This window comes from Epinephelus fuscoguttatus, linkage group LG23 (assembly GCF_011397635.1).
Source record: "Epinephelus fuscoguttatus linkage group LG23, E.fuscoguttatus.final_Chr_v1".
NCBI classification, from domain to species: domain Eukaryota; kingdom Metazoa; phylum Chordata; class Actinopteri; order Perciformes; family Serranidae; genus Epinephelus; species Epinephelus fuscoguttatus.
The window spans coordinates 35,569,423-35,586,567 of record NC_064774.1 but is presented as its reverse complement, the minus strand read 5'-3'; the positions used below and the strand labels follow the sequence as shown (position 1 = coordinate 35,586,567).

Here is a 17,145-nt window from a genome sequence, read left to right as displayed (position 1 = left end):
AATTTCGCAATACATGACACGTTTCCTGCCATAAAGCAGATTTTTTCTGCGGAATTTCGGCACTGGTGGCAGAGGCTTATTGCAAAGCCACTAAGTAACCCATGTAAATGCTGATAGTCTGATTTTACTGTGTGAAGTTGCCTCTCTGTCAGTTAGTCTGCGAGCAAACAGCAAAATGCATAAAAGCTGCTGTGTGGTGGGATGCACCAGGTAAAGAACCAGGGATGAAGTTCTTATATACTGCAAAACCAAGAAACTGTGTGAGGCAACAGCAGGAAGAATGGGAAAACCGGGATCCTGACACTCAAGGTGCATCCCAAGTCTCTTTGATATTTCCTCACTCCTCGCTTGAACTGGCAGTCATTCTGGTGCAACATCTTAGGCGCCATCACAAAGCTCTTAGTTCTGCTCTGAGGAGTGGGAAGCAGAGTCCTACACAGAGTCAGGTACCCACAGGTACCAGACAGGTAACCTGCAAAAAGCTGTGGTACGGGTAAAAAAATATGGATATGTATAAATTCATGTGTAAAAATGAACTACATGTGGGTGGGTGTGAACAAAAAAAATTTTTTTAATTCTTCATAATAGAGCAACTAAAAAAAGATGTGCAGTGTATGTGTAATATTTTTGACATCTAAATCACTGTTATCAAGTTGCACTTCCTTTTATTTTGAAGGTCAGTGACACAAGTCAAACCTTTTACCCAGTAGTCACATTTGTTATTGATGTGGAGGACTCCAGCAATGAAACTTTGCAGCCCGAGGATGAGGTGGTAGCCTACATCGACTTTGAGCCACCCAAGGAGGATCCTTTTGAGGTTTTATGGTGGTGGAAGGAACATGCTAAAATGTTAACTAACCTGACATTGATTGTACGAAAATGTTTTTACCATCCCAGCATTGAGCGCAGCCAGTGAAAGAGACTTTGCCTCGCTGGATTTGTAATTCAACAACGAAGAGCCCAGCTTAATGTGAATGACTGTAGCCTGTGTGTGTTTAATCACGGGTGCGGGTCAGGTCACTAGACTTTTATTAACAGACATAATGACAGGTAACGGGTTGGTTCTGGTACTGAGCTTTATGGGTATGGGCAGGTGCAGGTTTTCAAAAATGGTCCCGTGCAAGACTCTGCCGGGTAGCACTCTCTTAACAGTGATGAGCGAGGATACATGAGAGCAGCCTTCACAGAAGTCTTTCATCAGCTGACATTGGATAAGGCTTGCTTGAGATAAGTCAGATGACTTGTATAGCCCACCATTGTGACAGTTATCTGAACCCTACTACAATGCTACATTGTAGTGAATAAATATGTGGCCAAACAGCAATAATCCACTGTATAATTCATTACATATAGATATGATTCACTATAAGTAACGAGTTATAACCCTTACCATTAACCTTACCCTAAACTTAACTGACTCCTTTAACCTTATACTTCATAGTAAGCTAATCACTAAATCAGCATTTGTCACAGGTATGGCAGAACCCAGTTGCAGCACCATAGACAAAAGAACAGTTTGTAATAGTCTTTAATAAGCTACTTAGCAACACACAGAATAAGCAGGCTGTTACGGACTGGCGAGAACCCGAAGGAACCCAAGTAGCAGGAGACAGGCGGAGTAAATATCACAATAACAAAAAACAAAAAATAGCAGCAAAAACACAAAAACGGCTGCACAGAGAAGTGAGCTGCCTGGTGGTGGCAGGAGGCGAGAGCTCTGGAGAATAAAGGTGTTGAGGCACCAAACTGTGAATGACAGAGACAAAAAACACAAGTCAGTGGATGTGGTCAAAAAGAGAAGCAGGCAAAATACTCACGAGGCGAAGAAACTCAAGTAAGAGTAGCGCTACTAAACAAGACGGAATTATCTGGCACTGAAGTGAAGTCAGAGCCAGCTTTATAGTGAGGTGGAAAAGTAGGTCAGCCCCGCCTCCGCAACACACCAGCCCTGTAGGTCATGGAAGGACAGGAGAACAAAAAAAGAAAACACAACACAAGAGCAGCCACAAAACATGCCTCAAAAAACTCACTGCCTCAAAAAACGGACTGTCAACCACCAGTTTTAGGAGCGAGACGTGGAATGCGAGGTGAACCTTGAGTGCTGCGGGGAGCTTTAGTCGGACAGCACTGGGATTGATGATGCGATCCACAGGGTAGGGTCCGATGAACCTGGGAGCCATCTTCCGGGAATCCATCTGGAGAGGGAGGTCCCGTGATGACAACCAGACCTGCTGGCTGACCTTGTATTCAGGAGCAGGTGTGTGATGACGGTCCGCAGCAACTGAGCCTAAGGTTAACTGTGTGATCCAGTACTCACCTCTTGGTAGAGAATTTCAAAACATTAATCAAAAACATTGGCACATCATCAACTCTGATCCTTCACTTAAATATTTCTCCACACCTCCTCGAGTTGTGTTCAAGAGACCTCCCAACCTTAGAAACATGTTAGTGAGAGCTCATCAGCCGCCTGTGACTCCACCACACTTCTTACAGTCTGTCCCCTCCGGGAATTACAGATGTGGCAACTGTACCCAGTGTAACTTCACACACAAAACCTCTACTTTCAATAATCCACGGACTGGCAAGTCTTTTAACATCAAGGGTGTTATTTCATGTAATACTAAAAATGTTATTTATTTGCTTAAGTGCCTGTGCGGCCTGGCGTATATTGGTAAAACCACCAGACCATTAAAAACTAGAATCTCAGAACATAGATCTAACATTAGAAACCACGACACCAGAGGTCCAGTGGCAGTGCACTTCACACAAGCCTCTCATAATGTCTCCTCTCTCAGATATGTAGGTATAGAACTTGTTAAACAGCCCTCACGTGGTGGCGACATTAAGTCTCTCGTATTTAAAAGAGAAGCATTTTGGATATATACCCTGGACACTTTGGCTCCCAAAGGCCTCAATGTAGATTTTGACTTGAGGCCCTTTTTATGATGTGTTTGCTTCGTGCACTTCATTTTTATGGGTCTAGGAACTTGCCAGTTGTGTTTACATTGTTCCCTCAGTAGCTGGTATGATGTTGTATTTAATTTTTTTCTGCTACTACTGCGTGAGCCATGTTCTCATGTTGTCTGCATTTGTCATATTGCTGTGGTTTTGATACTTGTTAGAGACGCCTCTACAGAACTTTTTTTTTCCCTTTTAATATTGCACAAGTTTATGAAGGTCTTCACCTGACGCTCTCTTTATGTGATATTTAAAGTGTGTGTGATATGTTTATATTTACATTTGCACTGCAGGCTTTATACCTGTGCAAATTCTTTTTTTTTTTAAATTTTTTTTATTTTCTAAAAGAACTGTTGTAAAGTGGTGTTGGGATTCACAGGACCACTGATGATTTATCATTTGGTAAAATCATCACTGGGCATTTAAAGGCTTTTTCCTCTGCATGCTCCTTGTTCTCCAAACAAAGAGAGCTATGTGACACCTATCTCCACAGGAGATCTCACCTCACACCTCAGTGAGACTCAAGTCCCAAAACTTGATTGGACAAGACCTTTACAATGACATGTGACTATGATGTCACAGGCATCTGTAGATCTGTGCTCCCTTCCACAGATCTCTCTCTAGATCCCCACGATTCCCGAGCGCAGCACCACCGCTGCTCACCGCTCCCTCAGGGGATGGGTCAAATGCGGAGAACAAATTTCACACACTCGGGTGTGTGACAATCAGGGGAACTTTATCTTTACCTTTTCTTCCTCCAGCTGTTCACCAGCTGCACATCTTTCTCCGGCTGGGCCTGGAACAGCAGAGGCCCAGACCTTTGCTCCTTTGCTCCTCCTGTTTATTGAATTATTGTTGTGATGGATTGCAGTTAGTCTGGATTAGTGCAGAGATTGTTTAGTTGTGTGCAAGAATCTGTTTGTGAACAGTATTAGCAAACTAAACACTTAACTTTGGCGAAGCCAACTAATCAATGACCTGTTTGCAGCACAAATCACATTCACATAGACTCATTAACAAATAGGCTTTCAACAGAGCTACACCCAAACAGGCATCTTAAAGTTCCCGCTTCTTTTCCTTTGTCTTTGTCCTGACCACACGTTCAGACAGACACCTCCCCCGAAACTGAAGCAAGCCTTGATTTTGGTAGTTCTCTGTTGTCAGCCATTTTGTTTTGTAGGCCAAATGACTACTTGATCACCACACCCGCCTTTGTCTTTCTCTTCTTTCTCTCTCTCTCACCTCCACACATGCACGCACACACACACACACACACACACATCAAGCTTGTATATAGTTAGTTAGAATTTGTGTGTTTTGGTTTGCTTTGCTAGTTTGTGAATAAATATAATTCTTTGGAATCATACCTGCTGTGCAGTTTCTGGTGTGCGGACTTCTTCTTTACAGAGGTTAACTGGGTGAGAGGGGCAGCGATGTGGCTGTAGTCCCTAATGAACCTCCTGTAAAAATTTGCAAAGCCCAAAAATCTCTGTAGCTGCTTATGCGTAGAAGGAACCGGAGAGAGAATGAATAATACACTTTCTGTCAAATTTAAAGATGATGGATGGTGACCTTTCACATACTCCCGCCCCCCGCCCCGCCCCACCCCGTATCACAATACGGTGATGTAGTTAAAATAAATCCTCACCATCTTCTTGTTTCCCTTTCTCTTTCTCTCAAACACACACACACACACACACACACACACAGAAATTAAATATTCAGTTTATTTAAACTCTTTTTGTTTGTGACATGAAAAAATACGTTAATTATATTAGTTACAGGGGGTGAAAAGATGAGTTCTAACTAAAAGTACAAAGTGTGAAAGTGCAAGCGATTCTCACCCAACACTCACCTCCACACAGGCACGCACGCGCGCGCGCACACACACACAAAATTCACTTTGCATCAGTTTCTCCAAATCACCTTAGCATATGGGGTGACCATTATGGAGTGAGCTTTTAAGCACATAGGCCTACTACAATCAATAAAGCATAAGTTACCATTCGTACGGTTTTCTTTAAATACAGCTTTTTCCACCGTTCATTAGTTACTCACACCAAAGAGCGCATTTACAGGAACACCGAGACCTATTGTGGACTTTTGTAAGAAAACTTTTACCATCTTTTTTTAAACCATTTTCTTGTCCTTTAAGTTTCACAGCGATCCGTTAATTTATTATTATTTTCTATTTACGGACATCATCAATCTAACGGACGAAGGTTATCTCATGAGCCCAGAGTATAACAACCTGTGCCACTGTAAGTCTTGTTCTTGTTGATGTTGTTAACACACATCTCATACACATTTACGCATCTAATACACAATATATTCCGTTGTCTTTGTTTGTTTTACAGTCACGGTCGATTATCTGGAAGAGTTGAGCGAAATCATTCGTCAAGCAGAGGCCGAAGAAACTAAGCACTCCGCTCCGGTGCCGATTCCCTCAACAGCCGACGTGGTTAAAAGAGCTGACCTGGTCCAACCATCGTCTCAGACCGCTCCGGAGCATGCGAAGGATGGTACACGTCCTCCTGTACAAACGCTACATTCTTCTGCACCTGGGAGGAAGAGGTGGCGGACACCCAGCACCAGCAGCAGCAGCAGCAACAGCGACGGTCGACCGAGTGTTTCTCGCAACGATCGTAAAACCGGTGAGTCAAAAAAACCTTTTATTTTCTTTTTAAAAAAAAAAGTAAAAACGCAGGATCTGTGTCGGCTTCACGCTGCAATGCTACAAACATGAAGTTGGGCCATTATTGATACATGTCCGACGTGAAACACGCGTTGGCACATAAACGTTCCCCCCTATCCAACATACGTACATTGCATATGTGATATAGGTCCGACGTGAAACACGCGTCGGCTCATAAACGTTCCCCCCTAACCAACAAACGTATATTTCATATTTATTACTTGTTTTTATTTCATTAAGAATACAACTTGAATAAAATAATGACTTTTAAAATGATCACTTTGCACTAGATGCGCTCCCTGTTATCCACAGCTCATTTTCATTCACAGCTTCTAATTATTATTATTATTATTATTATAATTGTTATTTATCGCCGTTTCTTGTATTTTGTACTTATTTGGCATGCCTAGTTTTTCAGGTTTAAATTTTGAAATCTTTAATCCGACTCTTTCCCCTTGACCGCTGTAACACTGGAATTTCTCAATTATGGGATCAATAAAGGTGTATCTTATCTTCTCTCTCTCTCTCTTTTTCAGCAAAAAGACCCAGAAAATGTATGCATAGTTTCAAATGTGCGACCTGTCAGAGGGAGAGACAAGAAATACATCTTCTCGACAGTACTACGCTAAGAACCATGAGCGATATCCTCTTTGTGATGGGCCTTGGTGTTTGAGTCTAAGTTTTGTTTTTTATTTTTAGTTTTAGTTTTGTTTTCTGTAACCACGGATGAAAGCAACCGCTGTCCCTCAATACTTGATGATGCATGAATTAAACCAGAATGTATTAAATGAAACTCAGGAACCAGCTCAATCTTTATGTGAGGAACAAGAAAGTGATATAGATATGGGATATACAGTGGTGGAAAAAAGTTTTCGGACACCCTTAAAATTTTACACAATCTCAAATATTATCATGAAATATTTGTGGAAAAATATTTTTTGTGTTTCAAAAGGTGTGGCTGCATTAGACAGATACAAACAAATACAAATTATATTTTTTAGTTTATTGTTTACAAGAAAAACTAACAAAACTAAATTCTTGACAGTTTCAATATGTCAGTTCTCAACATTGTCGGTATCAAAGTCAACAAATAACAGAGAATGTGTTCAAAACTGAACAAAAAATAAATAAACCATCACATCATCAAATTAATATTTAGTAGTCCTGCCACTGGCACGTAGTAGAGCTCTAATCCTGGCTGGCATGTTCCCCACGAGCCTTTCACACTGTTGAGGGGTAATCTTGTCCCATTCTTCTTGAATTACTGCTTTTAATTCTTCTAAATTCTTTGGTTTATGCTTTGAAACAGACCTTTTGATAATCCACCACAGATTTTCAATGGGGCTCATGTCCGGGGATTGATCTGGCCACTCTAAGACCTGGATACTGTGCTCCTGCAGCCAAGTTCTACTGGCCTTGGATGTGTGGCAAGGGGCATTATCTTGTTGAAACATCCAGTTTTTACCTCGACGGAACAGTACACGCGCAGAAGGGAGCATGTGGGTTTCGAGAATGGTACAATACTTGGTAGAGTTCAATGTGCCATCACAGACAGTGAGATGACTAACACCAGCAGCACTCATGCATCCCCAAACCATGATACTGCCTCCACCATGCTTGACAGTAGGTACTGTACATGCTGGAGATAATGCTTCGCCTGGCCTTCTGCATACCCTCACATTAGTAGGAGGAAGATAAAGCTGGAAACTGGACTCATCTGACCACAAAATCTTCTTCCAATTCCTGGCTGTGCAGTTCTTGTTTGCCTGGGCCCAACGATGCCGGGCTAACCCCTGTCTCTCATTGATCAGGGGCTTCTTGATAGCCTTGTAGGACCTTAAGCCATGATCTAAAAGTCGGCCACGTACAGTGTGGGTGGAACACTGGACACCAGTTTGGTTTGACCACTGCTGCTGAAGCTCCTGTGATGTCATTCGGCGGTTTTGCCTGCACATACGGATCAGGATGCGGTCATTTCTTGCTGAAGAAACCCTTGGACGCCCAGATCTTGGTTTGTCTTCCAAGCTGTTGGTTCGTCTGTATTTCTGCAGAGTGTATCCAAATGCTGAAGGACTGCATCTGCACTTCCTGGCTATCTGGCGGCAGTTGTACCCTTCCTGGCTGAGAATCTTTATCTTCAGGCATGTTTCCTGCGTTAGGTTCCTTGTTTTAGCCATTTTTGTGTCTGAAGAACTTTCAAATGTGCTGGCTTTATGTAGACACGAAGCTTAGCAACAAAACTTGTGTCTTTTAATAAAAAGAATGACCTTCATCACTGGTACCAAAATGACCCAATACTCAAAATTTCTTATGTATTCTTATGGAACCAATCAATTTTAAGTTTTTAATGGCTTTTTTAGGATTTATTTAGTATTTTGGCTTTGACTGTACTAAAAGAAATTGCACTTGAAGACCTAAGAGTGATTCTTAATGCAATATTTCACAAATGCACGGGGTGTCCGAAAACTTTTTTCCATATCTAACCAACAAATGTATATTTCATATTTATTACTTATTTAATTTAGCATACAATATGAAGAAAATAATGAATAATCCTCTCTCTCTCTATTTTTTTTTTTTTTCAGCAAAAAGACCCAGAAAATGTACGCGCGACCTTGTCAGAGGGAGAAAGAAGAAAATACATCTTCTCATCGGTACTATGCTAAGGGCCATGAGCGAGATGCTCTTTGTGCTAGGCCTTGGTGTTTGAGTGTAAGTTTGGGTTGTTGTTGTTGTTTGGTTTTCAAAATTTTGTTTTTTATTTTCTGTAACCATGGATGAAAGCAACCGTTGTCCCTCAATACTTGATGTGATGATACAAGAATTAAACCAGAATGTATTTAAATGAAACTCGAGAACCCGCTCAGTTTTTATGCGAGGCACAACAAGATGTAGAAATCACCGACCCAGTCACAGACATCAATATGGCTATCGCAGATCTTGATCATTCTCAAAGCATTTTAAACACCATAAATCAATGTCAAGACTTGCTAAATCAAATACCCTCGTCCTCTTCAAACAGCGTACCCACGCGATACGACTCTTTAATCGGAGAACAAAGCCCCGTCATTTCTTTTATCCCTAACTCGTTCTCAAATATTGATGTTGCTATCGCCGAACGTAATCATACGCAAGCTGTTTTAAATACGATAAGCCAATGTCAAGATTTGTTAAATCAAATACCCGCCAATCCCTCGACCTCAAACAACACGCATTTGCAAACCGAGACCCGACTTGATAATAATCAAAGTGCCCAAAATCAAACGAGCGTCTTTAACGCCATAGACCACGCCGTAAATCGTTTAGAAAATGTCCAACTCGCAACGTCCAACCGTCAAAATCAACAGCGAGGGGGTAATGTAGAGGATGTTCGTTCGGAAAATTTAGAACATCAACACACATCGCAGCGAGAAAACTCACCTCAAAATTCACCCTCGTCGAGGGTGGTGATGCGACCTAGATTTAACAGCGTTGAATCCAGCCATCTGCTCAACATCAACATTACCGAACTACATCGAGGTACGGCTGATTTTGGTGAATTTTACGTCAGGGTGTTTACAGAGATGGCGCAAGCGGTGACGAACGTCATTTCACAAGTCAAACGACAAGATGCGGTGCAGCTCGAGTTGAGAGGCAATACTCTGCCTCAAGGCGTGTCCTGCGTCGTGAGCGGAGAGGAGTTTGATTTAACTCACTTACAGTCTTTCCTAGACCGCATTGTGCAATCTAACACAGCCGTTAAAACCGACGGTAATTTGGTATTTACTGTCCAACTCGTCAAAAATCCCCGAGGCGGCGGTCGAAGACTCTTGTCTAATACCTTAGACGGCGAGATTATTAAAAAAAGTGACGGTCTCTGCGGGTCGCAATCAACAGCCACGACAACCAACTTTGTTTTGCGATTAATTTGGCTCACCTGCTCTACCCCAATATTGTCGATAGCGAAGCGTTTGCGCTTGGCAGAGACTTTCAAAGTAAGGCGGGTTTGAACGATCAGACCGCGGTAACGTTCGGCGATATAGCAAAATATGAAAAAGTCTCAAACTGCAAAATTGTAGTGTTCTACAGAACCAACGACGCTCGAACGCTCTCTAAATTTGTGACAGATTCACCAAGAAGACAAAAGACGGTGTTTATGTTTCTGTTTGAAAAACACTACTACGGCATAACGAGCCTGAAATCCTTCCTAGGCTCGCCGTACGCGTGCGAGTATTGCTACGCGGGGTACACCTCCGTCGCATGTCACTATTGCGAGGGTCATTGCTCCGTTTGCTCGGACCCCTCCTGTAGCGAGCGAGAGCTCCGACCTGTAGTTTGCGTCAACTGTAACAGAACGTGCCATTCCGCGTTGTGTTTAGCCAAACACAAAGAGCCCGTAAAGAGGCCCGTGGCTGAAAAATATGTCAGTAATTGCGAGCTGAATAAAAGATGCAAAAAATGCGACGTGCTATACTACATCGCTATGAACGTTAACGGTAAACAACACGCGTGTCCAAAAGTCAAATGTAAAATCTGCGGCGTAACCGTAGAAAAAGACGAGAGCAAGGAGCACCTGTGTTACATACAGTGTTTACCCGTCGAGACAAAACATACAGAGAAATTGATTTTCTACGATTTCGAGACGTACGTAGATTCGTCGGGAGCGCACATCCCTTTTCTGGTGTGTATGAAAACCCTTGACGGCAAAAGGTGGAATGCTCAGGGCGTAGATTGCGCCAAACAGTTTATTTTGCATTTCAGACGACCTGTGTACAGAAAATCCGTCTTTATTGCTCACAACGCTAGAGGATTTGACGGATACATTGTGCTCAACGCCATGCTGTCTCTGAACCTGAAGCCCGAGGTGCTCATAATGCAGGGAAGCAAAGTCGTATGTTTCACCGACCCCGATTACGAACACAGATGCATCGAAAGTCTCAGTTTCTTGACGTGCCGTCTGTCAGCTCTGCCCAAAGCCCTAGGTTTTCCCGATAAAAACAAGGGGTTTTTTCCCCATCGATTTAGCTCCGAGAATCACTTAAAGTACGTAGGCCCCTACCCCGAGCCAGAGGCCTACGGCGTCAAACAAATGAGTAGAGAGGGCAAGAGAGAATTTAAAGCGTGGTACGAGATGGTGCGTCATGGCACGTTCAATTTTGAGAATGAAGCCGTCCGCTACTGTCAAAACAACGTGGATATTCTTGCGCGAGCCTGCAACATTTTCAGAAAAGGTTACATCGACGAAACGGGCGTGGACCCTTTCAGTTGCGCCAGCATCGCTTCGGCCTGCATGAAAGTGTTTTGCACAAATTTCCTACGTCCCGACACCCTGGCCATTCCTTCTCCCGACGACTATCGAAGACATCGCAAAACCTACTCAAACGCCGGCGTTCAGTGGTTAGAGTGGGTGGCGCATACCGAGGGCGTCTTTATTCAGCACGCGTTGAACGCGGGTGAAAAACAGATCGGTCGCTACTTTGTAGACGGTTACACCAAGGTCCGAGGCGTGAAAACGGCTTGGGAGTTTCTGGGTTGTTTTTATCACGGTTGTCCGTCCTGCTTTCAGCCCCACGACACCTGCCCTCTGATGGGCAGACCGTTTGACGAGTTGCGCGCCTCCACCGTGGCGCAAATACAGACGTTAGAGTCCGTCCACGGTCTTAAGGTGAACGTGATGAGAGAGCACGATTGGCTTGAGTTGAAAAAATCCCATCTGCCTCTGAGAGATTTTCTCAAGCGTGCCAAAACCCCCCGACCTTTGTCATCCCGCAACGCTTTGTATGGCGGTAGGACGAGCGCCGTGAGGCTGAGGTACACGGCGGCGGCGAACGAAACTGTACACTACGTGGACGTGACATCCTTGTATCCCTACGTTAACTGCGCCTTTCCCTATCCTCTAGGACACTGTAAAATCTAATATATATTTAGATTGCTTCTCCCCAATTTCTCTTCAAGAATTGACTGCAGTGATTTCTTCATCCAAATCATCAACGTGTCTCTTAGACCCCATCCCAACTAGGCTACTTAAGGAGGTCTTTCCTTTAGTTAACACTCATATATTAGATATGATCAATATATCCTTATTAACAGGCTATGTACCACAGTCTTTTAAGATAGCTGTAATTAAACCTCTACTAAAAGAGCCCACCCTGGATCCAGTGGTGTTAGCCAATTATAGACCAATATCTAATCTTCCCTTTATGTCAAAGATCCTTGAGAAAGTAGTCGCAGACCAGCTGTGTGATTTTCTCCAGGATAATAATTTATTTGAGGAATTTCAGTCAGGATTTAGAGTGCATCATAGCACTGAGACAGCTCTAGTTAAAATTACAAATGACCTTCTGATTGCTTCAGACAAAGGACTCGTCTCTGTACTTGTTTTACACAATTGACCATCAAATTCTGCTGCAGAGACTGGATCACTTAATTGGCTTAAAAGGTTCAGCACTAAGCTGGTTTAAATCTTATTTATCTGATCGTTTTCAATTTGTTGACGTTCGCAATGAACCATCCTTACGTACTAAAGTTTGTTTTGGAGTTCCGCAAGGTTCTGTGCTCGGACCAATCCTGTTTACTCTATATATGCTTCCTTTAGGTAACATCATTAGAAATCACTCTATAAATTTCCATTGTTATGCGGATGATACTCAGTTGTATTTATCAATGAAGCCAGAAGAAAGCAATCAATTAACTAAACTCCATAATTGTCTTAAAGACATAAAAACTTGGATGAGCACCAATTTCCTGATGTTAAATTCAGACAAAACTGAAGTTATTGTTCTTGGCCCCAACAACTCAGAGACTCTTTATCTGATGACATAGTTTCTCTAGATGGCATTGCTCTGGCCCCTGCCACTACCGTAAGAAACCTCGGAGTAACATTTGATCAAGATTTGTCTTTTAATTCTCATTTAAAGCAAACCTCACGGACTGCATTTTTTCATCTGCGTAATATTGCGAAAATTAGGCCTATCCTGACCCAAAAAGATGCAGAAAAATTGGTCCACACTTTTGTTACCTCAAGGCTGGATTATTGTAACTCTCTATTATCAGGTAGCTCTAGTAAGTCCTTAAAAACTCTCCAGCTAATTCAGAATGCAGCAGCACGTGTACTAACAGGAACTAAGAAACGCGATCATATCTCTCCTGTTTTAGCTTCTCTGCACTGGCTCCCTGTAAAATCCAGAATTGAATTTAAAATCCTACTGTTAACTTATAAAGCTCTAAATGGTCAAGCTCCGTCATATCTTAGAGAGCTCATAGTGCCATATTATCCCACCAGAACACTGCGCTCCGAGAACGCAGGGTTACTCGTGGTCCCTAAAGTCCCAAAAGTAGATCAGGAGCCAGAGCCTTTAGCTATCAGGCTCCTCTCCTGTGGAATCATCTTCCTGTTACGGTCCGGGAGGCAGACACCATCTCCACATTTAAGACTAAACTTAAGACTTTCCTCTTTGATAAAGCTTATAGTTAGGGCTGGCTCAGGCTTGTCCTGTACCAGCCCTTAGTTAGGCTGACTTAGGCCTAGTCTGCCAGAGGACCCCCCTATAATACACCGGGCCCCTTCTCTCCTTCTCTCTCTCTCTCTCTCTCTCTCTCTCTCGTATTCTATTACTGCATCTAGCTAACCCGGCCATTCTGGATGTCACTAACTCGGCTTCTTCTCCGGAGCCTTTGTGCTCCACTGTCTCTCAGATTAACTCATCACAGCGGTGCCTGGACAGCGTGACGTGTGTGGTTGTGCTGCTGCCGTGGTCCCGCCAGATGCCTCCTGCTGCTGCTGCCATCATTAGTCATTAGTCATACTTCTTCTGTTATTATACACATATGATTATTGTCACACATGTATACTGCCAGGTATTAATACATACTTTCAACATATTGTACCGCAGTAACCAGAACTATAATATTATTACTTTCATTAATGTTGTTGTAAGATACTGTCATTACCTGCATCTATCTCTCTCTCTCTCTCTCTCTCTCTCTGTCATATGGATTACTGTTAATTTATCATGTTGATCTGTTCTGTACGACATCTATTGCACGTCTGTCCGTCCTGGAAGAGGGATCCCTCCTCAGTTGCTCTTCCTGAGGTTTCTACCGTTTTTTTTCCCCGTTAAAGGGGTTTTTTTGGGGAGTTTTTCCTTATCCGCTGTGAGGGTCTTAAGGACAGAGGGATGTCGTATGCTGTAAAGCCCTGTGAGGCAAATTGTGATTTGTGATATTGGGCTTTATAAATAAAATTGATTGATTGATTCATTGACACCCCGAAATAGTTTACCGAGATTTCAAAGAGCCGCAAAACTACTTTGGGTTAATCAGGGCCATCGTCTACCCTCCTCAAGGTTTGTTTTTCCCCGTGTTGCCCTACAAAACACCCTCGGGTAAACTGGTGTTCACCCTCTGTCGAACGTGCGCCGATCTTATTTTTCAGGCCGGCTCGTGTACCCACGACGATGAGGGCAGGGCGTTGACGGGGGTTTGGGTCACTCCCGAATTTAACAAAGCCTTGGAGTTGGGGTACCACCTAGGTAAGATCACAGAGGTGTGGCACTTTGATAGACGCAGCGACGACGTATTTGTAGAGTACATGCACACTTTTCTCAAGTGTAAACAGGAGGCCTCGGGCTACCCCGCCGAGGCCTCGGATCCGGAGAGTAGACGAAAGTACATTCAATTTCAATTTCAATCAATTTTATTTATAAAGCCCAATATCACAAATCACTATTTGCCTCACAGGGCTTTACAGCATACGACATCCCTCTGTCCTTAAGACCCTCACAGCGGATAAGGAAAAACTCCCCAAAAAAACCCTTTAACGGGGGGACATTGCGGACTACGGGGCAAATCAGGGCATTTTGCTGGACGCGGACAAAATTCAATCAAACCCAGCTAAAAGACAGGTGGCTAAGCTCTGTCTAAATAGCTTATGGGGAAAGCTTGCCCAGAGAAGTAACCTGAACCAGACCATGCTCGTCAGGGAACCGGAGGAGTTTTTCAGTTACATGTTTTCAGAAAAACACAAAGTCAAATACTTTTCCTTCCTAAATGAGACCACGGCTCTGATTCAGTGGTGTCACGGCGATCGGTATATCGCACCCCCCAACAAGACGGACAACGTGTTTATCGCGGCATTCACCACAGCCTACGGCCGTCTAAAGTTATATGACTATTTGCATCAATTGCAAAATCGGGTACTTTACCTCGACACCGACTCTCTAATTTATGTCGCAAAAGAGGGAGAGAAGGGGCTCAAACTGGGTAATTATTTGGGAGACTTGACTGACGAGTTGGGGGGCGACACCATACAGGAATTTGCGGTGGCGGGTCCTAAAAGTTATGCCTACTTGACCAGAAAAAACAAACGAGCCATGCTGTGGGTGAAGGGCATTACTCAGACGCACGAATGTTGTGAAAAAATCAATTTTGACAGTGTCAAAGAGCTGGTAGAGGGTTACCTGCAAAACCACCATACGGGGGAGAGGAAGGAGGAGGAGGAGGAGGAGGAGGGGTTTATCGAGACTCTTCAACACAGTATAAAGAGGGATAAAAACGGGTTTCTGCTTAAAAACTCGGCATTTTTAAAAAGGTTTCGTGTGGTATTTGACAAGAGAGCCTCTGCTAACTGTCCTCCGGTAACTCCCGTTCAGCCGGGAGGTTGGGTTACGGTTCGCCAGAAGCACAGCTCCAAGCCGAAGCCCACGGCTCACCACCAGCCTGTTCACGTTTCCAACCGCTTTTCCCCACTCAGCGACACACCCGCTGAGGATAAAACTCTGGTTATTGGCAGCTCTATTCTGAGAAACGTGAAGTTAGCAACACCAGCGGCCATAGTCAAATGTATTCCTGGGGCCAGAGCGGGCGACATTGAATCTAATTTAAAACTGCTGGCTAAAGCTAAACGTAGATTCAGTAAGATTGTTATTCACGTCGGCGTCAATGACACCCGGTTACGCCAATCGGAGGTCACTAAAATTAATATTGCTTCGGTGTGTGAATACGCAAAAACGATGTCGGACTCCGTAGTTTTCTCTGGACCCCTCCCAAATCTGACCAGTGATGACATGTTTAGCCGCATGTCATCATTTTACCGCTGGCTGTCCAGGTGGTGTGGTGGTTACGATGTGGGTTTTGTTAATAATTGGCAAACTTTCTGGGGAAAACCTGGTCTTATTAGGAGAGATGGCATTCATCCCACTTTGGATGGAGCTGCTCTCATTTCTAGGAACCTGGCAAACTTTATTAGTAATTTAAATCCCTGACAACCCAGAGTTGAGATCAGGACTCAGAGTCGCAGTCCTAAACGCTTCTCTGAGCTTCTAGTTCAGTTACCCAGCCATAGTTTTAATAGTTTTATACAAACTGTGTCTGTCCCCGACCGCCTAAATTATCTAAATCTAAAATTAAACAAAGAGGAGTTGTGCATAACAACCTCATAAAAATTAAAACCTCTTCTGTGACAGAAAGACAAAACAGGAGAATTAAATGCGGACTGTTAAATATCAGGTCTCTATCGTCTAAAGCAGTGTTAGTAAAGCGAATTAACATCAGATAATCATATTGATTTACTCAGTCTCACTGAAACCTGGCTGTGTCAAGATGAATATGTTAGTCTAAATGAGTCCACTCCTCCCAGTCATAATAATACCCACATTCCTCGAGGCAGCGGCCGAGGAGGAAGTTGCAGCCATTTTTAACTCTAGTCTGTTAATCAGTCCTAAACCTAAACTAGATTATAATTCATTTGAAAGCCTCGTTCTTAGTATTTTACATCCGACCTGGAAAACCTTGCAGCCACTTTTATTTGTTATAGTGTACCGTGCTCCTGGCCCGTATTCTGAATTTTTATCTGAATTCTCAGAGTTTTTATCCAGTTTAGTTCTTAAATCAGATAAAGTTATTATTGTAGGCGATTTTAACATTCATGTCGGCGTTGATAATGACTCCTGGCTACCGCGATTATCTCATTATTAGACTCCATTGGCTTCAGTCAGGGTGTACATGAACCTACTCATTGTTTTAACCATACCCTTGATCTAGTTCTGACGTATGGAATTGAAATTGATAACCTAAAAGTCTTTCCACAGAATCCCTTGCTATCGGATCATTATCTGATTACTTTTGATTTCTTTTTACTCGATTACGCCACTCAGCAACAGTTACTATACTAGATGTTTATCAGATAGTGCTGTCGCCAAAACTTAAAGATTACTTCTAAATTCAATACCAATACCTTCAGTAACAGAGGTTTCCGTGCCGACTTTAACCTCTCCCGAATTGATCATTTTGTTGATAGCACCGTAGGCTCGCTCACGAACAACGCTCGACTCTGTAGCTCCTCTTAAAAAGAAGTTAAAAGCAAAGAAAGTTCGCTCCTTGGTATAACTCTCAAACCCGTAAGTTAAAACAAATATCGCGAAAATTTGAAAGGAATTGGCGATTAACCAAACTGGAAGAATCTCGTTTAATCTGGACAGACAGTCTCAAAACTTATAAGAGGGCCTCCATAATGC

At 43.1% G+C, this 17,145-nt stretch overlaps 1 protein-coding gene across 1 annotated transcript in view; it reads left to right on the top strand.

Annotated features, from left to right (window-relative positions):
- Positions 1–10,062, top strand: part of LOC125884096 (uncharacterized) — a 39,286-nt gene extending 29,224 nt beyond the window's left edge. The window contains exon 2 of the mRNA XM_049568888.1: positions 8,239–10,062. Within this exon, the coding sequence (XP_049424845.1) occupies positions 8,488–9,642 (1,155 nt within the window). The 5' untranslated portion in view covers positions 8,239–8,487 and the 3' untranslated portion in view covers positions 9,643–10,062. The remainder of the gene's footprint in view (positions 1–8,238) is intronic.
- Positions 10,063–17,145: the final 7,083 nt, after the last annotated feature.